Source organism: Stegostoma tigrinum, chromosome 18 (genome assembly GCF_030684315.1).
Source record: "Stegostoma tigrinum isolate sSteTig4 chromosome 18, sSteTig4.hap1, whole genome shotgun sequence".
Lineage (NCBI taxonomy): Eukaryota > Metazoa > Chordata > Chondrichthyes > Orectolobiformes > Stegostomatidae > Stegostoma > Stegostoma tigrinum.
Window position 1 is genome coordinate 47,446,290 of NC_081371.1, and position 23,035 is coordinate 47,469,324.

General features: G+C 43.7%; 1 protein-coding gene across 2 annotated transcripts in view; it reads right to left on the reverse strand.

Annotated features, from left to right (window-relative positions):
- Positions 1-23,035, reverse strand: part of LOC125460653 (protein arginine N-methyltransferase 8-like) — a 160,504-nt gene that overhangs the window by 65,810 nt on the left and 71,659 nt on the right. For both annotated transcript variants that reach the window (XM_048548319.2, XM_059652513.1), the window contains exon 3: positions 11,895-12,102. In XM_048548319.2, the coding sequence (XP_048404276.1) occupies positions 11,895-11,966 (72 nt within the window). In that variant the 5' untranslated portion in view covers positions 11,967-12,102. The remainder of the gene's footprint in view (positions 1-11,894; positions 12,103-23,035) is intronic.

Consider the following 23,035-nt stretch of genomic DNA (forward strand, 5'->3'; position numbering starts at 1 on the left):
GGTGACTGTCTGTGTGGAGTTTGCACATTCTCCCTGTGTCTGCGTGGGTTTCCTCCGGGTGCTCCGGTTTCCTCCCACAGTCCAAAGATGTGCAGGTTGGGTGTATTGGCCATACTAAATTGCCCGTAGTGCTCAGAGATATATAGATTAGGTGGGTCACAGGGGGATGGATCTAAGTGGGATGCTCAGTGCGTCAGTGTTTACTTGTTGGGCTGAAGGGCCTGTTTCTCACACTGTAGGGATTCTATGATTCTGTGCATGCTTGGTGCCTCATCAGTCAGGATGTCCAATGAAACACAAAAGGTTGAATTTTCCCATGGGATTAGGTTCAAATCCCCAAACAATGGGGCAGAGAGGGCATCCAGTATTCACACTTTCTGGATTGAGCCAACACAGGAGCATTCCTGGAGACCATCTCTGAGCTGACTGCCTCCAAGCTCATGTCCACTTAAAGATGGTGAGAGGCCACTAATACTGTTGACCCAAACAGAGGGACCACAGTACTGGAATCTGACAAGCCCAACATATGAGAGCAAAGGTGAGGGCACCTCAAATTAGTCCTAAAAAATAACTAATAACTAAAGAGAGTACAGAAGGTGCTAGACCACTCAGAATGGGGAGGGAGAGGAAATAATCCATTTGGATAACTGGACCATTGAGGGAATCCTTGGTTGCCAGCTGCCCCTTTTTGGGAAAAGGAGTTGAAAGCGTTTTAGAGATTGCCATCATTAGCTGGAAAACCTAATGGCACTGAGCCAGGAGCCGCTCTGCCACCACATTGGGTCTTTAATTTCTCCAATATTCCCAGGTTCACCTTTGGAGCTCATCGCTCCAGGGCTGGGAAATCTCAATGCAAACATCATTCAGGTCAAATCAGGAATGAGAAAATCATTGAATAAATATATTGCTGCAAAAGTAAACATGCTGCCGAAGCATTTTTGTCTTCCACTCATCAGGGCAAATGCAAGAAAGCTAAATTTCAAACATCCATGTCAATCCATGGCAATGCCTCAGCTAATTGTGTTTTCTCTCCTGTAACATAATTTGTTGCGATCGCATGAAATTCGGCATTTTTGCATTTGTCCTGACAGGTTAGGCAACATGTCTCTCTTTTCAGCAAGTCTCAAGATCAGTGCTACCGAGGAATGTAAGTAAATAAATAGTACAACGCTGAAAATGACAATAATTGATCAACGCCATGAAAATGGTGGGCAGGACAAGTAAGTTTGTGCAGTGGAAAAATAAAGCGGTTATCAAAAGAAAGTGCCACAACCATTTTAAGTATGCATGCATGTAGAACTATTACCAGCTGATAGGGATAATGGGAACTGCAGATGCTGGAGAATCCGAGATAACAAAGTGTGGGGCTGGATGAACACAGCAGGCCAAGCAGCATCTTAGGAGCACAAAAGCTGACGTTTCAGGCCTAGACTTATGTACTGTCAGGATCGGTATCTATCATCCATCCCTGACTGCCCTTGTAATTATGTGGGGATGAGCCACTTTCATGAGCCACTGCTGTCCAAGTGGTGTGTGCACAATTGTGAACGCTGTTGAACCTTAAACTGCCTGCTCCAATTTGAGCCTAATGTTCCCTGTCAAATGTTCAGCTCTGCAAGAAAGGTTTGGCTCATGTTTTATAAGGTTTTGCAACACCATTCCACAAAATTATGCTGTTTTATTCTATTTTTATGCTCTCCTCTTCCTAAATATTAAGATCTGTCAAAAAATTCAAACAAGTTTCACAACTTTATGACAGTTATTTGATCAGTCAGTTCCTGAGGCGCACCAATTTAGATTGGTAAATTTTTTAAGAGAAAACAAGTTGAACAAATTGATCATTAACCCTCCTGTTCCTTATTCCCTCTCCATTTTTAAATAGCAAATTAAGATAATCCTAACCAACCTGTTCAGAGATGTTATGGGGCCTCTAATGGCATGGTGGTTGTGGCCTTATGCTAATCCAGGAATACCAGTTTCAAGTCCGGCCCACTCTTGAGGTGTGTAATAACATCTCAGAATAGGTTGATTCAAAAATATATAATTGAGAGATGTTATTGTATACCTCTGAGGCAGGTGGGACTTGAACCTGGACCTCATGATTCAGAGATAGGGATGCTACCGTTATGCTACAAGAACTCACTGAAGTACCAGATGAATCAAACCAGCCTTGATCTTTTCAGGTTTACTCTATCAGTTAAATTGCGCATTGAACTGAGTAAACCTTCACTCAAGGAAACCTTGTCAGTTCTAGTGAAAAATGGTTAACTGTGTTTTAGGTAGAGAAAGATATAGCTTTCTGCTAGGTACAGCCTTGTGTTGAAATGAACTTAAACCTATGTTCCAGCCAAACAGGAAGATGAAAAGAGGAACAAAAACAGAAGTTGCTAGTAAAGCTCAGCAGGTTTGGCAGCATCTGTGAAGAAAAAAATCAGAGTTAACGTTCCAGATCCAAAACTTTAACTCTGATTTTTTTTCTTCATAGAAGCTGCCAGACTTGCTGAGCTTTTCCAGCAACTTCTGTTTTTGTTCCTGATTTACAGCATCTGCAGTTCTTTCACTTTTCAGATGAAAGGAGGAAAGCTGATTCACCCCTCCTCACTTACTTGTAAAACACACCCCATTATTTACAGTTTGCCAACCTGGCAATGAATGATTTATTCTGATTTTCAGTTTGCTGTTATTTAGCCAATCATCTGTCCCTCAATGCCATGAGCTTGTGTAGTTAACTTTTCATGTGCTGCTTTATGGAATTAATTTTTAAAAAATACATCTACACATTCCCTGCTATCTATCCTGCATGTTGCATTCTCAAACAATGGCGTTAAGTTTGTTTAACATGCTTTTCCTTTCATAAAACCTTACTGACTTTGTTCCATTACATTATGATTTCTTGACTGTCCTGTTTCTACTTCCTTTATCATGGACTTTAGTATATTCTCAGTGACAGACATTAGGCTGACTAGTCTATTGCTTCCAGTTTTCTTTCTCCCTCTTTATATCATATCGCGGTTTCCCAAACCACAGCTGCCTCTGTCGTATCTATGTGATTTTGGAAGAATACAGCAAATGGAGCTATGCTCTCAGCAGCTATTTCTTTTCAAGATCCATGCACAGGCACCATCAGATCTACAGGATGTATCAGCCTTGAGTCTCATTAGTATTCTGAAGACATTTTCTCTGATGAATGTGATTGTTTTATGTTCCTCCCTTCCCTTTACTCCCTGATTTTCCATGATATTAGAGTGCATTTAGCTTTCTCTCCTGTGGGTAAATGCAAAGTATTTATTCAAAGCCTCCACCATTTCCTTACTTCCAATTATTAATTACGAGGCTCAATCTCTAAGTGACTCACACTTACTTTTGCTACTTTTCTTTTTTATGAGCATGTCAGAGATTTTACTTTTTTTATTATTTCTTTCTGGTTTATTCTCAGTCTATTTTCTTCCTGTCTTTTACTTTAGGTTCTACTGATGATTTTACATTTTTCCCAATCTTCGGTCCTATTACAAAATTGTGCATGAACAAAATTCCAGAGAATCAAAGTTACTTGTGTTTGGTTTTGTGAAGTGTAATCATATGGTTACTAAACAATAGGTCCCTTGTATAGTAATTAGATATTTACCTCAGATGCATAAATTTTGTTACAATTTCCTTAACCAAAGAGGACTAATTGATATTAATAGTGGGCCAAATAAAGCTGTATCTAGTTCAACATATGGTTGAAAATAATTTTCTCTTAAACTACAACATGTAAGTGAATTTATCCAAATTATTCAGGTCACTGAGGTACCATCTATTCAATAAAAATGCTTTACTTCAAAATATTATAAAGAACAAAAATAATCTCACGTCTGGTAATGATAGGGTTTTTTTGCATAATCATTCTGCATTTTTGTCACAAATCTTGAGAATTTCCCACAATAAATACGATGACACATTCAAACTGAACTTTCTTTGCACTCAGTTTAGAATATCTGAAAGTAAGTTTGGGCAATGTCTTGGCCAAGTAAGGAGGAGAAATTTGTCAGCAGGTTTCAGGAAAACTGAAGAACCAAAGTGTTGGTAAATCAGGAATTTAATATTCCTGCTACAAAGTATTCGGGGAGTTAAGCATAAAAGTGCTGTAGGTATTGATCAAAGAAACTATTCTGACACCGATGAGAGTGTTATATGTGACGAGGTCTAAAACAGAATTTATTTTGCTAGAATTAAGGAATAAAGCTGGAGAAATTAAGCTGCTGTGAGTACAGTAAGAGTCATCAAATAGAAAGGAGATAGAGAAGCATGTTTTCAGGCTTGTCTTCAGAAAGATGCAAGGACCAGAGACTGGTGATAGTGGGAGGTTTCAAACATTCTACTAAAAACTGGGAAAATAATAGTGCAAAGACCAAAGAGTGGGAGTAATTCCTGAAAAAGTGCAGCGGAGTGTTTCTGACCAGTATGTTCCCAATGAGTTAGAAAGCAGTCCTTGATCTGATTGCAGAGAATGCAATGGGTCAATTGGGCCAAATTGCATTAGGAATGGAATGGTTATGGAAAAGAGTGAGGAGCAAAAAGCATGCAACTCAAAGCGGGCTAACGTAAATGAGTTGAAAAGGAATGTAGATCAGAGGGTGTAACTGTAAATGAGCATTTTGTTTTATATATTTATATATACTTAGACAGGTAAGAAAATGAGCTGTTAGTAAAACATGAGCCTACAAAGGGATGTAGATAAGTTAAATGGGCAAAGATCAGCAAAGGGAGTACAACGTAAGAAAGTGTGGAAGTGTCCATTTTGGCAGAAAGAATAAAAAAGGATATTATCTAAATGGAAAATGAATGCAAAGCACTGAGACAGACAGAGATCTGGGTGTCCTAGTGCATGAATCATGGGAGGTTAGAACGCAGGTACAGCAAGTAATCAGAAAAGTTAATAGAATGTTATTGTTTATTGTGAGGGTAATTGAATGCGAGAGTAGGGAGCTTATGCTTCAGTTATACAGGGCAGTTACGAGACTGTACCTTGATTACTGTGTACAGTACTAGTCACTGATCTTAGAGAAGGATGTTAGTGCATTAAAAGCTGCTCAATACCTGGAGTGAGTAGATTGCCTTTAAAGGAAAGGCTGGACAGGTTAGACTGTATCTTCTGGAATTTAGGTGAGTCAGAGGTGACTCAATTGAAACATGTAAGATGCTGAGGGGACTTGACCAGGCTGCTGTCATAAGGATATTTCCTCTCATGGGGAAAACTATGTCTAGGGATCATGGTTTAAAAATAAAACATTGCCCATTTAAGGTAGACATGAGGCAACATTTTTTTCTCTGAGGGTTGTGAGTCTTTGGAATTCCCTTCCGCAGAGGTGGTGGAGGCAGAGATAGATAGATATTTGATTACCAAGCAATGGAAGGCAATTGGGATTGTGGAAATGTGGAGTTGAGATTAAAATCAGATCAGCCACGATCTTTCTGAATGGTGGTGTAGGTTTGAAGAGTCGAGTGGCCTAGAAACATTCCTTGTTTGTATGTTCAAATACTGTACTCGTTGGCTGCTGACATCCGTGCCTTTATTGCCTATCCCATTTACCTTTGAAAAACTGATGATGACCCTCTTTCATCAACAATAACAATCTATGAGAGGCCTTCAAAGATGACACAGTTCGGGTCCAGAGTGAACGCATTCCTACAAGGGCAAAATATGAATTAGGAGCAGGATAGGCCATTTGGCCCCTCCAGCCTCCTCCGCTATTCAATAAGATCATAGGTGCCCTGGAAAGGAAGTTTATCCAATATAAAGCTTCCTGGATAATTAAACATATAAGGCTAGATTTAATGAAGATCAAAGGGGTTCCACTCACCAATTCTTAGGCCAGAAAGAATCTTGTGTCATCTGTTTTTGGGGCAAGTCCATCAGAGCCACTTAAGCACTTAAGTGGACAGTTGCAGGCTTCTCCTAGGATCAAGGAGGAACTCAGAGGAGGGGAACTGCGTGGAGAAGACTGGTCAAATGACAACTGTGGGTCTTGATGCTCGCCTCAGTGCTGTTTGGCATTTATGCAAAAGGCTTACCTAAAATAACATCTTGCAATCCATCTTTTTTATTTCACTCATGGGACATTGGGCACCGCTGATGGGCCAGCACTTCTTGCCCATCCCTAGTTGTCCTTCAGAAGGTGGTGGTGAGCTGTCTTTTGGAACTGCTACAGTCCATGTTCCATAGCTCGACCCACAAAGCCATTACGGAGGGAATTCCAGGATTTTGACCCAGTGACAGTGAAGGAATGGCAATATATTTCCAAGTCTGAACAGTCAACAGCTTTGGAGAAGAAATTGGAGGTGATGGTGTTTCCATGTATCTGCAGCCCTTGTCCTTCCAAACAACTGTGGGTTTGGAAGGTGATGATGATATCCTTGTTGATGATATCCATTTGCAGCTCAAACTCCATTCTTCCACAGCAGATCTTTAATTAAGATGTTACAAAGTTGGCAGACTGTTACGGCACATGGGGTCTCATGCTAAATCTCTCTAAATCATGTCCAGAGTATGTCACCTCCACGATGCCAGCAACAAAATATCCAAATGGATGGCCAAACACTAAAGTATGATCCCAAACTAACATACTCAGGAGTGAGAGATAGTAGAAACCGCTGATGCTGGAGAATCTGAGATAACATGGTGTGAAGGTGGATGATCACAGCAGGCCGAGCAGCATCAGAGGAGCAGGAAAGCTTCTGAAGAAGGGTCCTGACCCGAAATGTCAAGCTTTCCTCCTCCTCTGATGCAGCTTGGCCTGCTGTGTTCATCCAGCTCCACACCATGTTATCTCTTATACTGAGGAGTGAGTCTGGTTAGGACTTTGTCCTTCCAGAAAAACTGAAGGAAACAGGAGCAAATATCAAACCCAGACATAAGCTATTCACCAAATACTGCTGGACCCACAGGAGGCATTGCTGCTATGCTATTTCATAGCTCAGCATTTGCCCTGTTGTACTCCACACAGTACTGTATCTAACTGGCAAAGGTCATCATACACACATCTTGTTGACTGTCAACTGAATGCAACAAAGTGCATCAGCACTGGAACTGTCAGCTTAGTATCTTTCCCCTGGCTTCCTGGGCTCACTAACATCTCTCCCCGACATGTCCACTTGATAACAGAAGAAAGCACAAACCGGTTGAAACTATTTGTGTTGCATGTCTCTGACCCTCTCCACAATGACCTGTTCAATTCGATCTTCCATCTCAGCAACTTTCCCAAGCAAGACCTCCAGGGAAGACTTTCTTTGCTTCAAGGAATGGGAAACATGCCAAGTCACTAACAAGCTCTTTGTGACAAGCTCCTGTCTGTTTCATGGCAGGTTTTGAACAATCACAGCAAGAGTGGCCCAGGCTAAACAGTTTCAAACCAAGGTGCCTGCACTGTCACCCTCTACCGCTGGGGCCTCAATACGAATTCCTCATGCACTTGTGAAAAGACACAAACAATGCTGCATATTACTGAGAATGTCCCCTCTACATACCAAGTGGCAGACTAGTCATCATTGGCAAATGAAGAGGCAATTACTGGCTTTAGGCATTTGCATTCATTAATTGAATCAGTAAGTACAGCTTTGTTTGTGGGATCTTGCAGTATAACAATTAGCTGCTACCTTTCCTCTGCTGCAGCAATGATTATACTTCCAATTACATCATTGGTTGTAATCCAGAGATGGTGAAAAGCACTATATAAATACAAGGTTACTTTTTACAACCAAGTTGAATATAGAAAGGGAGACATGAAAAGGGAAATAAAAGAGACAAAGAAGGAATATGACGAAAGATCAGCAGCTGACACAATAGGAAATGGAAAAATCTCTTCTAAACACACAAAGAGTAGCAGGCAATTCAAGGGAAGGATGACAAAAACAAACTTTGTGGAAGTAGAGGACATGGTTGAGATATTATTGAGAATTTCACAGCTGTCTTCACGAGTGAATAGAAAGTGACCAGTGTCACTACAGTATAAAGGTAAAGATAGGAGAGCAACTAAAGAAGGTTTTAAAAGGGTATCTAAAAGGTCAGCAGCACTCAGCATGGAAACATCACCTAGTTCACGTGGAATGCATCATTGATTTTCCAAATTTGATCCACCACCTAGAGCACAAGTTGGGAATGTGATGGAATATCCTTACTTGCCTGGATGGGTTCAGCTCCAAAAATACTCAAGCTTGACGCCATCCAAGACAAAGCACCTCACCTGACTCACAACACATCCTCAAACATTCAATCCCCCTCACCAATGAGGGGAGACAATGGCCTAATGGTATTACCGCTGGACTCTCAATCCAGAGACCCAGATAACGTTCTGGGGTCCAACGTTTGAATCCTGCCACAGCAGATGGTGGAATTTGAAGTCATAAATATCCAGAATTAGGAATCCAATGATGACTGTGGATCCATTGTCGATTGTTGGAAAAAAACCAATCTGGTTCACTAATGTCCTTTAGGGAAGGAAACTGCCCTCCTTACCTGGTCTGGCCTACACATGACTCCAGACCCACAGCAATATGATTGACTCTTAACTGCCCTCTGAGCAATTAGGTATGGGTAATAAGTGCTGGCCTAGCTAGCAACGCTCTCATCCCGTGAATGAGTAAAGAAAAACCCCCCCAGTACTCAATAGCAGCAGTGTGTACCATCTACAGGATGCATTGCAGAAATTCACCAAGGCTCTTTAGTCAGTATTGTCCAAACTCACAACCACTATTTTCTGAAAGAATAAGGTTTGCAGATGCATGGGAAGAACACCAGCTGCAAGTTCTCCTCCGAATCATTCACCATCCAGACTTGGACATATACCAACTTCAGTATCATGGAGTCAAAAACCTGAAACTCCCTCCCTTACAGCACTGGATCACAGGAATTCAAGAAGGCAGCTCTTAGGGATTGGTGATTAATGCTGCCACAGTTGGCAATGTCCACATCCCCTGAATGCGTCGAAAGAAGTAAACCGCAGGAGGACACTAACTCTAGGAACATGTGGACACACGGATAGTGAAATTTAAAGCAGTGGATTGATATGTTTTGGAAGGAAAATGACATGAGGTAATGTGAACAAAATGGTACCATGCTAAAAGCAGTAAATGAACAGAGACCTACAAGTGTACCATAAACAAATCCTTGCAGGTGACAGGAGGGGCTGAGCAGGCTGTTAAGGCAGCCTGTGGGATCTGAGGAGCAGAATATGAAAGCAAGGAAGTTATATTACATCATTATAAGTCATCAGTCAGCTGGAGCATTGCGTTCAATTCTGGGCAATAAACTTCAGTAAGATGACAAGGCTTTGGAGCTGGTGCAAAGTGGAACCAGAGACTTCAGTCAAATGGAGAAACTGGGGAAACAAAGGATGTTCTGCTTAGTGCCGTGCAAGTTAAAGATCAGTTTCACAGAATTATTCAAAGTCTTTAATGATATATTTATACTGATTAAGGAGAAACTGTTTCTGCTCACAGAGTGATCAGTAAAGCAGAGAGCACAGAGTTAAGGGATTTAGGGAAAGGATCAGGGGCTGTGTGAGGGAAACAAACATTGAGCGGTCGTGATCTGGAATGTGGTGCCTGATAGGGCAGCCCAGGTAGGTTCAGCAAAGAGATTTGAGTAAAGGCTGGCAGAGGAATCAACTGCAAGTCTGTGAGTAAGGAGCCTGGGTGCTGCATTTCAAAGAATAGCATGAATGTGGTGAGCGGCTGAATGGCCTCCTTTTGCGTTGTGAAGACCTAGGGTTGCCACCTCAGTAAGTGAAGTCCTTTACCTTGAAGATTGAAGTGCATATTTCAACCTGTGCTAATGATAAACGCAGGACTATTGTGATTCCCCCGCATTATGGACACACATCCAGTTAAATGCATACATTTACATCCAAGAGTATCAACACCTCCAACGCAACGCTGCTGCTTTCAGTCTAAAGCAAAGGCTGCATTCTAAAACGGCTGGCGTTTGTAAAATCATGCCAATGTGAATTTTCTTCCCCGAATGGCATTCTGACCTCTCGGTTGGTCAGTGTGAGTCTAAATGTTTTTCTCTTTCTCTCGGACTGTCTGCACGTTTGACCAAACCGAAGATGTAGGTCAGGAATAGCGATCAACAGTTTCAGATCTGAGGGGAATGAATGAATGAATGAATGCGCCGAGTATGCGTTAGTTCGCGCTGAATGTGACAGAAGTTGGGCTCTCGGTCTATTAATAGCTTCCTCGTCCCAGATTGAAGCAGCAGTTTTTGCAAAGAAGCCAGGCTCTCAGAGAGAGCAAGGGAGAGAGCGAGAGGCTGAACTGGAGACTCACTGACACTGCGTGTTTCCCTCCGGATTATACATGAGATAAATAAATCAATCATTCCCACTCCTCCCGACACAAAACCCCTGCCACTGTCCTACACAAACCCCCTCCCCCTCTCCCTACGCAAACCCTCTCCCACTCCCCCTACACGACCCACCCCACTCTCCCTAAACGAACCCCATACTTCTCTCTACATACCACCTCCCACTACCCCCTACACCTCCACTACTCCTAAATGTTTCCACCCACTACTCCCTATACAACACTGCCTACAACTCCCCCCAACACATCCCATTCCTTCCACAACACCCCCTCTCACACCCCACACCACTTCCCCCAACTCCCGCCTACACAATCCCCCTCCCCTTCCCCTACACGACACCAGCTACTACTCACCCCAACTCACTCTACACCACCCCACTCTCCCTACACCAGCCCCTCTCCAACTGCTCCCTACACTACCACTCTCTCGCTACAGCAATACCCACCCCTTCCCTTTCCCCCTGCACCACTCTCTCCCACTCCCCCTACACAATTCCCCCACCCTCTCCACTTGAAATACCCCCATTCCATTCTGCCTACACAATCCCTTTGACTACCGTCTACACGCTCCCTTCCAATACCCCCTATCAACACCCCTCCTACTACCCCCTACACCAGACACCCTCACTTACCCCCTACACACCCACTCCCACTCCCTGTACACCCCCCTCCCACTACCCCCTCACAGCACCCCCCACATTATCCCACCACTCCCCCTACACACCCCCGCCCACTCCCCCACAACAGCCCCCTCCCATTCCCCTCTACGCACCCTTTCCCACTCTCCACCCTCTCCCACTACCCCATCCGCCCTACCCCCGCCCCCCGACTCCCAAACTTTCAGGGTCACAAGAAAAACTTGCCCTTGAGCGGTTTCAGAACCTCGGACAGCGGCTCAGTCCGTCTTTTCCGGGTTCCCTAGCTGCGGATCCCGGTCACTGTGCGGGGTTCGGGATCCAGGAGCAGGACCAATCCAGGGGAGAGGGAAAAGGATCCGGGCACGGACAGAGGGAGAGGGTCTCGGGAATAGGGCGGCAAGGTTCCCGAGAATGGCAATTGTGATTCCCGGGAATGATGAGCGTAAGAGACTCGGGAATGGGGAGGGTAAAGGTGCCGGGAATGGGGAAGGAGAGGGACCGGGAATGGATTGGGAACTCCCGGGAATGGCGGGGGGATGTGGGGTGCGAGTCCCGGGAATAGGGACGGGGTCCCGGGAATGAGTACGGAGTCCCGGGAATGGGGACGGGGTCCTGGGAATGGGGAGGGAATCCTTGGAATGGCGAGGGGGGTCCCTGGAATGGGGAGGATGTCCCGGGAATGGGGAGGGGGTCCCGGGAATGGGGTGGGAGCGTGTCCCTGTAATGGGGTGGGAGCGAGACCCGGGAGTGAGGAAGCGGTCCGGGGAAAGGGTCCCGGTCACGGAGACGGGGACTCGCGGAGAGTTGGGGGCTCTGGGGCTTAAAGACCCGGGAGAGGGTGAAACCGACCCCCGCTCCGGGGACCGGGCTGACCCGGGGCGGAGTCACTGCTGCCCGCTCGGTCTCGGTTCCTACCTCGGGGCTGTCGTTCTCGGTGATTCTAGCCGCCCGGCGGAGGAGACAGCGGGTCGAGTGTTTGGTTCCCATCAGCGTGAGGATCCGCCCGGGAGCGGCTCCGGTGCCAGCGGCTCCCCTACTCTGTTCTCCGGCAGCTCGGCTGCTGCGGTTCTAGGATCAGGGCGAATGGAATCTCGGATCCGCCTCCTGATCCCTTCACATTTCCCTGTGAGAGAGTGAGAGAGGGAATGAGAAAGTTCTCAGACCGCCCGAGCCCTCCTGGACCTCAGAGCCCTTCCCAGAATGATGACAGAGCCCCTCCCGCCCCCAGCCCAGAGCTCACCCCATACACACAGACACACCCCCGCCCAGAGCCCACGACCCTCCCCCAAAACACCGACCCTCTCACTACGCCCAGACCCTCTCAAAAACCGAACCCTCCTCACAGTCCAGAGACATCCCCCCCAATACAGATAACAGCCACACCCCTCCCCCACACTTAGCCCTTCCCAAAATACAAACCACTCTCCAGAGCCCAGCATTCTCTGAACTCAGACCCTCCAGACTCCTCCTGACAATCCCACCTAGTCTGTGCAAGCCAACAGAGCTCAAAGGCCAAACCCTGAACCACCAGAAATAGGATCAACATCTGACCCAATCCACCAGGTCTCAGACACCAAACCAGACCAGATGCCCCACTGAGTTCAGACCTTAGACACCACTCCTCAGCCCGAAACCTAGGCACCAGGACCCCCTACCCCCAACACCCACTCAGACTGCACAGCCTAGAGCACAGCCTGAAACCACCATCTACAACAGCAAACGGTTTTCATCCTGGTCACCATTTACCAGTTGGAGTCACGCTTAGCACAAAGGGAAATGTTTTTTGTCATGTGATGTGAATATTTATTAGTTACTCATTATTCCACATTGCCACTGAACTATAAACATCCCGGTGGTCACCATTGACCAGAATCTGAACTAGACTAGCCATATAAATACCATGGCTATAAGAGTAGTTCAGAAGGCTCAGTATCCTGATTGTCTGAAACACACTCAAGAAGCTTGAGCCTTTCGGGAAAAGTAGCATATTGTCACATTATCAAACTCGTAATCCAAAGGGCCAGTCTAATGATCCAGAAAGCACACATCGAAATGGCAACTGGGGAGTTTAATTTGACTGAATTAATTAAAGATAGAATCAAGGGCTCAGCTCAGCAGTGGTGACCATTTACTAATGATATTGTAAATAACTCCAATCTAACACATTTTATTTGAGCAGAAATTCTCAACAATCTGCTTTGATCCTGACCTTCAGTATTATAAACTGCTTGCTTTTACACAAATAATTTGGACTGCATAACTGTCAATCATAGAACCTCTACAGTCTGGAAGCAGGCCATTCAGTCCATTGAGTTCACACCCACCCTCCAACGAACATTCCACTCAGACCCACCCTATCTCCATAACTCTGCATTGCCCATGGCTAACCCACCTAGACTGCACACTATGGACAATTTAGCATGACCAATCCTCCTAACCTGAACACCTTTGGACTGTGGGAGGAAATCAGAGCACCCAGAGGAAGCCCTCACAGACACAGGTAGAACATGCAAACTCCACTCAGACAGTTGCCTGAGAGTAGAATTAAATCCACGTCCCTGGTGCCATGAGAATCAGCAGTGCCAACCTATGAGCCACCATGCCACCCAATTGTACATCATTTCAACGTGTTTTTCTAGAGCACCTTTATGTAAAGCTAAATCCCAAGGTGCTTCACAAGAGCATTGTGAAGCAAAATTTAACTTGCAGCTATGTTAAAACAAAAATTAAGACAAATGACCAAAAGCCGATGGAAAAGATTTCAGTTTCAAAGAGTGCTGTAAGGGATAGGAAGGAGGTAACAAGGCAGAGGGATTAGAGAAGGAATTCCAGAGCTCAGCGCCCAGACAGCTAAAGGCACAACATGATGGTGGAGTGATTAAGGACAGCAATGTATAAGAGTTTGGAATTAGGGGATTGGAGCGATCTCCAATGTTTGAAAGAGTTAGCGAGAAGTGAAATTTCAGAGAGACTTGCAAGCAATGGTAAGAATTTTAAAATCAAGGTGCTGAGAGGAGTGGGATCTGTGGGCTATCGTGACTTGTTACCATGTAATATATAAGTGGGAGCAATAATCCTTTTCTTGATGACTTTCTGGTGGCTATGTTGCCTAGTTCTAGTCTTGGAGATGGTTTTTGCTTCTACTGCAAACCATGCTAAAGAAATGATGGATGTGCAAGGAATGTTTAACAGAGGAAATCGAGACTTAAGGAAAGTATTCCCCAAACAAAACAGCAGTGTACAATGCAACCACCAGAAAAGTCACTTCAGTGTTGAAACAGCTTGGGGCGAAATATTTCAATTAATTGTTTAAATAAAAATAGAAAATTCAGAAGAAGTTTTAAGAAGTCTGAAACCTTCCAAAGGGAACATAACTGAAGGGGCCACAGCCACAATGGTATATCGACAGGGACGTTAAGAGGTTCAGGCAGAATGAGAAGGTTGGTCATGTTGAAGTGTTCAAAGTCAGCAACTACATTCCTCATGGGGTAGAAATGTAACAAGGTTCATGTCTGTGCCATCAGCCTCCAATGTTTTTGGGTTGATTTCTCATTAAATAGAGACCCTAAGCCATTTAGCAGCATCAAGTTAACACTTAATTATGTTCCCAGTAAATGGTGTGGCATGGTGTGTGCCAAAGAAGAGTCATTGGACTCAAAATGTTAACTCTCTTCACAGTTGCTGAGTTTCTCTAACTCTCTTTTTATTTCAGATCTCTAACATCAGCATTATTTTGCTCATACCTTTTCTAATGGTGTGGTACCTGCTGAGATTTGGATCCACTTCTCAGGCAGCCCAGAAACAAAACTTTAAGCTGCCTACGGAGATCATTCCAAAATTACTCAGTTATCTATGGTTAAGAAACGCAAAATTAATACAAAATGGAAAGCTGGTATAAAAACAAAAGAAAAACACTCAGTGTTTGTCGAGGAAGAAAAAAGTTATATATTTCAGTCCTGTGACCATTCATCAGAGATGTAGGCCATGCTTTAGGAAGGATATGTTGGTCTTGGAGGGAAGACATGGGTTTATGAGAATGATGCATTGACTTCAGGAGTTGTCATAAGGGGAGCTTATACAAATTCGGCCTGTTTTCTCTCGAAGTCAGAAGTTTAAGTGGTGATATGATCGAAGTCTTCAAGACGTTAACAGGAAAGGACAGGATAGATAAAAATAAACTGTTCCCACTTGTTGGGGATTCTTGACTTAGAGGACATGGTCTAAAAGTGAGGGCCAGGCCATTCAGGAAGCACTTTTACACACAAAGGATCATAGAGGTTTGGAGCTGACTTCCACAAATGTCAGCTGATATTCTATCAGTTATTAATTTTAAATCTGAGATAGATTATTTTTTGTTAAACAAAGCTATTAAGGAATATGGGCCAAAGGCAGGTTTGTGGAGTTAGGCCACAGGTCAGCCATAATTTCACTGATGGTCATACAGGCTCAAGGGACTGGATGGCCTACTCCTGTTCCTATGTTTTGAGTAAATGAAGGAGAGAATGTGGAGGAAGAATGAAACAAAGGAGTGTGATGGGGGGAATGTAGGAGAGTTCAAATGAGAAAAGATTTTTCAGTGCACAAGCCAAAGGGATACTAATGGAATAAATCAAAGAAAAAAATTGTGTGAAGCGGAGATGTGAACGGCAGGATAGCTGTCTTCCAAACACCAAGCAAAGAAACAAACAAGAGATGAGAAACATTCAAATCCAAACCAGCAAAAGGACACAAATCAAAACGTGGGTGGAGGCTGTAATCTAAATTTATTATGCTGAATATTGAAGACTTTACAATGGCCAGTCAAAAGATAAAGCCTTGTGAAAACTGAAGTAGCAACATGAATAGCACTCCCACCTAACAGGATGCCATCACCAAGCCAAAAAGATGCTCCTCCTAGCACATAAATCAGAATTCGAGTGCTGGTGTGATGTCAGGTATCTAAGCTGTTTGTCCCAAAGACCAGTGAATTACATAAAACAGTATGTCCCTTCGATCATGTGCAACAAGCAAAGTGCTGACCATATGCAGCCAGCTCACACTTGTGAAACATGATGGTCAAATTAGGTAAGGCTCTGCAAATGGGCAGCATTTGCTGGACAATCCAAGTGTGCAAAGAATTACACTGACAATAATTTATAATTGTCAGCTGGACTCAGAGTGGCACACGTATGTATACCAGAAACTATATATAATGATATACAGGGCCCCATTGCTTTTAGTCAGAAGGAGCATATACAATGCACTTCACCTGTTCATTTCTTAGGTCAATGCCCTGATAATGAAAATCAACTTGCCTGGTTTTAAATTTAAACACATCCTGGCTACAAATTGTAAATCAGCATTAATGAGTGCATTCTCCATGGCAACAAACCTTTGCCAATCAGAGTCCACTGGCCAACCAATCAGCACTCTCCTTTCATGGATAAATTTTGGTTTCACCCCCGCTTTGTATTCTTGTGAAATATCCCGATGAGTGCTAGATGAAAAGCTTTGACAAAATTTGTCCTTTCTCAGCTATACCAAGCAATATTATGAAACAATTACATTTGTATAAGTTAACAATACTGCACAGCCAACTCCTCTAGTGAATTTAAATCCTTTTGAATTTCCTTGCAGTTCCTTATCAACCTAACCTAGCATATCTGTCAATGATTGGTGAACAGGCTGAGTCTGTTTTCTCTTGAAAGGAGAAAGTTGAGGGGTGACTTAATAGAGGACTTTAAAATTGTGAAATGTTTTTACGGAGCAGAAATACAGCAAAGGTGCTTCACTTTTGGGGAGAAGAACAAAACTGGAGGCCATCAATCTCAAATAACAAACAAGAAATCACATTAAAAACTTCTTTACCTGGAATGTGGTGAGTGCACAGAACTCACCAGCACAGGAATTGGTGAAATGATAGTATAGATAGGTTTAAAGGAAGCTATATAAGAAATAGAGGCTTACATTGATTGATGTAGATAGGAAAAATGTTACAGAGAGTTTAAATGTCAATATGTACTGGAGTGGCCTTTATCTGTATAGATTATGTAATCCTATGTAACTAGATTTTGGCCTCATTTGCAAACTTGTTAACCATATGTCCAACACATGCATAAATGATTATATCATGAATTAAGGCTATGAAAATCTGTGGCTCTAAAATTGGTTCAATGGGATTTCACTGGTAACATATCTCCCGGATGAACCAATTCTGTGTATTGTAAGGTTCTAGGTATGATTGAAGCTAATTCCTAACCGGTATTTCTACTCTTTACTAATGTTGCATGCTGTTTTGTGATATAATCTAGTGAAAGGAGCCTTAATAACAGCTTTCTAAAAGTCTGGATAAATGTCGACCATGATGTGCCACCCTAGTGATGTCCTGAAGAAAATTGATTCTGTTTGGCACAATCTAATTTCATAGAATCTCTACAGTCCGGAAGCTAGAATATCACCTCACACATCTTTACACTGATCCTCAGTTACGTCCTTCCTCACAAAGGAGTCTGCTTCCACGCTATCCAAACCCTACAGATTTTTTTTTAAATTCAGCATTTATTACTCATTCCTGATTGCCCAGAGGTTGGTTAGGAGGCAGCCACATTGCTATGAATCTGGAGTCAAATATTGCTCCCTTAAGGAACCTTAGTTAACCTGACAAGGTTTTATGACAACCAACAGTAGCTAGCAACTCTACTTTTCAATTACACCCATTTAGAAATAGAACACCATAATTGCTTTGGTCTTAAATGGCCTTGCTAACCTGTGGCGGAAACTTTTAAAGCTTATTTGTATTCCAAGATATCTTTGTCCCCCTTGTTCCCTGACAGTCACTTCCTACCAATCTGTACATCTTCACATTTGTATGTGTTAAACTTATTTGCCAATTATTCACCCATTCTCAAGTATACTAATGTCCACTGGTAATTTACTGCAACCCTCATAAACATTGATTATATAACCCCCATCTAATTTAATGTCATCTGCAAACTTAGGAATTGTGCTTTTGATTCCAAAGTCCAAATTGCTAATGTAATTTGTGAACAGCAAATTGGGGTGGCATGGTGGCTCAGTGGTTAGCACTGCTGCCTCACAGTGCCAGGTGCCCAGGTTTGATTCCAGCCTCAGGCAATTGTCTGTGTAGAGTTTGCACATTCTCCCCTGTGCCTGCGTGGGTTTCCTCCAGATGCTTCAGTCTCCTCCCACAGCACAAAGATGTGAGGGTTAGGTGGATAGGCTACGCTAAATTGCTCATAGTGTCTAGGGTGGGAAGTGCAGGGATCGGCCAAAGGGTGGTCAGCATGGGATACTCTTCAGAGGGTTGGTGTGGACTTGACAGGCCAAATGGCCTGCTTCCACACTTTAGGGATTCCATAAAAAAGCTCCCATCATTGATCCTGATGAAATACCATTTCCTACCTTTTACCACTCTGAATAAATGTCCTTCAGTCCCATACCTGCTTTCTCTCTTGAAGTCAATTCAGTCACTTGTCCTCTGACATCATATACTCTAACTTAGCATAGCCTTAGTCTAACATAATGTATTTGTCTATTATGGGGTACTCTTCCAAAAGTTTTCTTTAATACCTAGATAAATTATATCTACTAAATTATCATTGTTGACTCTGTTTGTCACCTCTTCAAAATAGTCAATAAGCTTATGCAAGCAAGACTTTCCCTTTCGGATTCCATGCTGAATTTTCATTATCATATTTTCTTTTATTTCTAGGTGTTCTCCTGTCTCTCCCTTATTAAGGATTATATTATTTTCCTCCCGTAATGTTAAGCTGCCTGGCCTGTAATTCCCATGCTTAAATATAGAAACTATATTAGCTATTCACCAGTCCAGTGGTCTACACCTTTGTCTAATTAATTACTAAATATAATTATTAATGTTTCTGTATGTGTTCCATAAATTATTTTAAAAATATGGATACAATCTATCCAGACCAGAAGCCTTGTGCCCTGAGTTTGTTTGGTTTCTTCAATACCTTCCTTTTTGACGTTTGCTGTGAATTTATTGCTCATCCTTTCACTCAATGTCATGTCATCATGTTCTATCTCCCTGGTAAATATGAAAGGATAATGGAGTACTGTTTAACATTTCCACCATCTCTTTGTCATTATCCAGTCTATCCCCTAATGATCTTAACTCCATCACACCTTCATTTTAAACATTTTTGACATATAATGTGTTACTAACTTATTTAATATTTCTTGGTCATTTAAATTTATATTACCTATTTGTCTTCCTAAATTTTTAAAATGCACTTCATTATCTTTTCATATTCTCTTTTATTCTTCATGTCTGCTATCTATAAACATAATGTTTGCCTCGTTCCTAATTTTCAAACTTTTACTTTGTGTCTTTGCTCTATGGTATAAGACCATACAAAACTCAAACAGGAGTAAGCCCCTTGGGCCTGCTCCATCATTCAATAGGATTGTGACTGATCTGAATTCCTCATGTTTGTTTTCCTGCCCTGTCCCCATAACCCTTGATTCCTTGACTGATCAAGAATCTATCCATTTCAGCCTTAAGTATACAGAAGGACCCTTACCCCACAGTTCTCAATGGCAAGGAGTTCCAAAGACTCACAACCCCCAGACAGAAGAAATTCCTCCTCATCTCAGTCTTAAATTAGTGTCCCTTTATTCTGAGACTATGCCATCTGGTCCTAGACCCTCACATGGGGGGATGTATCTTCTCAGCATTGAACCTGTCAAGCCTCTTAAGAATCCTATATCATTCAATAAGATCATCTCTTTTGCTTCTAAACGCTAGTGAATAGAGTCCCACTTGTCTTTAGAACCCAAAGTCGAGCAATTAGGTATAATCTGACAGCTCACTGCGCATTCCATTCCTTGACTTAAAAAAAGTGAAGACTTCAGACAACAAAATCTTTGAGAACATTCCCTCAACTTAAGCACCTCAAGTGAACGTGGAGGATTAGCTCACTGTAGACAGTACTAATTTCACTAAGGAGTTGAAGCTTGCTGAAGGGCTCATATTCAAATCAAGCTTAAAAGAATATCGACAGCTTTCTTAACATGAGCAAAGTTTATGACTTTACTCACAAATGCTTACTAGTGCATTCTACTGCACGTATTAATAAAGAAAAAGTCAATTAGGATCATTTATTACTGTATAACAAAGCCCACATTTGCACCAGCCATGGGAGGTGCTACACCAATTGTGGTCAGACCCTAAAGGGTATGACTGCTAGACTGGGTCTGCAGCAAGTAGTGAGGGACCCAACGAGTACATACTGTAGTAATTGTAACAAGGTCAGCCAGGTGAACCTCACAGAATATGTGTTCCCTGATTGGAGCTGTTAATCCAGTTCAATCAAGGAGCCTTGGCTGACAGATAACAGCAGAAGTTCTGTTCACTCCAAATGCTGGCTCTGAGGGAGCTGGATCAGTGTCGAGGACTCTGCAAAAATGTAAGTGGTGACTTAGTGATGGGACACTAGCTTCTGTGGCATTATTTCACTTGTCTTTCAAATTATTTTGTATTCACCACTTGTTCTCTTTTAAAGGGGCAAAAGGATGAGAAGGTTCTCTGTCGTTGTTGAGTCCTTCAAAACAATCAATTGGGCTGTGTCAGTCACGGTAATGGATATATCAATCTACAGAAAGAAACATTCATAGCCTTTCAGGTCCTGCTGTGATTGCTGAAAGACATCATTGGACAAGGATTTGACTCATTGCTGTGGTGGGAGCACCAAATGACATGTGCTGGAATGTTATTGTTATTTATTCTTTGTTCTTAAAGTCTTTGAATAAAGGGGCAGCGGCAACAGTCATTATTTTCTTAATTATTTCACCATCTGTGAATGACATCTTGTGTTTTTTTTGCAGAAGCTGTCAAACATGAAGTGATGCTTCAGTGTTGCCTCACCTTTTGCAGCTGGTCTAAAGAAAAACATGGCTGCTGTGCTTTCACCGCAGCCTTCAGCTCATCACCCTTCCTTATTTGGCACACACTGTTCAAGGGAATACTATTCCTGAATTTACAGTGTACTGTTGTGGGGTATTGTTCCAAATTCCCTTTTTCTACGCACCAATATACTTTGGCAACATGTAAACATTTCAAGACAAACACTCAAATCTTTTACATTTTGGAACAGAAATTAAGTTCCCTTTCTGTTGTACACTTTTGCTTTGTTTCTCATTAGTCCTGGTTCATCGCTTATCGTTATTGCTTCACCTTGTAATTTGTGGTATCACTCTGCCACTAGTCACACTGCAGGTCAGCCACTGGATCTGTTCCTCTGGATCATCTGGAACGTTGCTGCTGCTTTCTAGTGTGGAAGCACAGAGGGGTCATTCTTTGATAATGGGAACTGTCGATGCTGGAGAATCCAAGATAATAAAATGTGAAGCTGGATGAACACAGCAGGCCAAGCAGCATCTCAGGAGCACAAAAGCTGGCCTTTCGGGCCTAGACCCTTCATCAGAGAGGTGGATGGGTTGAGGGTTCTGGAATAAATAGGGAGAGAGGGGGAGGCGGACCGAAGATGGAGAGAAAAGAAAATAGGTGGAGAGGGGAGTATAGGTGGGGAGGTAGGGAGGGGATAGGTCAGTCCAGGGAAGACAGACAGGTCAAGGAGGTGGGATGAGATTAGTAGGTAGGAAATGGAGGTGCGGCTTGAGGTGGGAGGAAGGGATGGGTGAGAGGAAGAACAGGCTAGGGTGGCAGAGACAGGCTGGGCTGGTTTTGGGATGCAGTGGGGGGAGGGGAAGAGCTGGACTGGTTTTGGGATGCAGTGGGGGGAAGGAACGAACTGGGCTGGTTTTGGGATGCGGTGGGGGAAGGGGAGATTTTGAAGCCGGTGAAGTCCACATTGATACCATTGGGCTGCAAGGTTCCCAAGCGGAATAGGAGTTGCTGTTCCTGCAACCTTCGGGTGGCATCATTGTGGCACTGCAGGAGGCCCATGATGGACATGTCATCTAAAGAATGGGAGGGGGAGTGGAAATGGTTTGCGACTGGGAGGTGCAGTTGTTTATTGCGAACTGAGCGGAAGTGTTCTGCAAAGCGGTCCGCAAGCCTCCACTTGGTTTCCCCAATTTGGAGGAAGCCACACCGGGTACAATGGATACAGTATACTACATTGGCAGATGTGCAGGTGAACCTCTGCTTAATATGGAAAGTCATCTTGGGGCCTGGGATAGGGGTGAGGGAGGAGGTGTGGGGGAAAGTGTAGCATTTCCTGCAGTTGCAGGGGAAGGTGCCGGGTGTGTTGGGGTTGGAGGGCAGTGTGGAGCGAACAAGGGAGTCATGGAGAGAGTAGTCTCTCCGGAAAGCAGACAAGGGTGGGGATGGAAAAATGTCTTGGGTGGTGGGGTCGGATTGCAGATGGCGGAAGTGTCAGAGGATGATGCGTTGTATCTGGAGGTTGGTGGGGTGGTGTGTGAGAACGAGGGGGATCCTCTTTGGGTGGTTGTAGCAGGGGCATGGTGTGAGGGATGTGTTGCGGGAATTGCGGGAGACGCGGTCAAGGGCGTTCTCGACCACTGTGGGGGGTAAGTTGCGGACCTTGAAAAACTTGGACATCTGGGATGTGCGGGAGTGGAATGCCTCATCCTGGGAGCAGATGCGTGGAGGCGGAGGAATTGGGAATAGGGGATGGAATTTTGCAGGAGGGTGGGTGGGAGGAGGTGTATTCTAGGTAGCTGTGGGAATCGGTAGGCTTGAAATGGACATCAGTTACAAGCTGGTTGCCTGAGATGGAGACTGAGAGGTCCAGGAAGGTGAGGGATGTGTTGGAGATGGCCCAGGTGAACTTGAGGTTGGGGTGGAAGGTGTTGGTGAAGTGGATGAACTGTTCAAGCTCCTCTGGAGAGCAAGAGGCGGCGCTGATACAGTCATCAATGTAACGGAGGAAGAGGTGAGGTTTGGGGCCTGTGTAGGTGCGGAAGAGGGACTGTTCCACGTGACCTACAAAGAGGGAGGCATAGCTGGGGCCCCTGCAGTTACTCATGGCCACCTCTTTTGTCTGTAGGAAGTGGGAGGAATCGAAAGAGAAGTTGTCGAGGGTGAGGACGAGCTCGGCTAGGCGGACGAG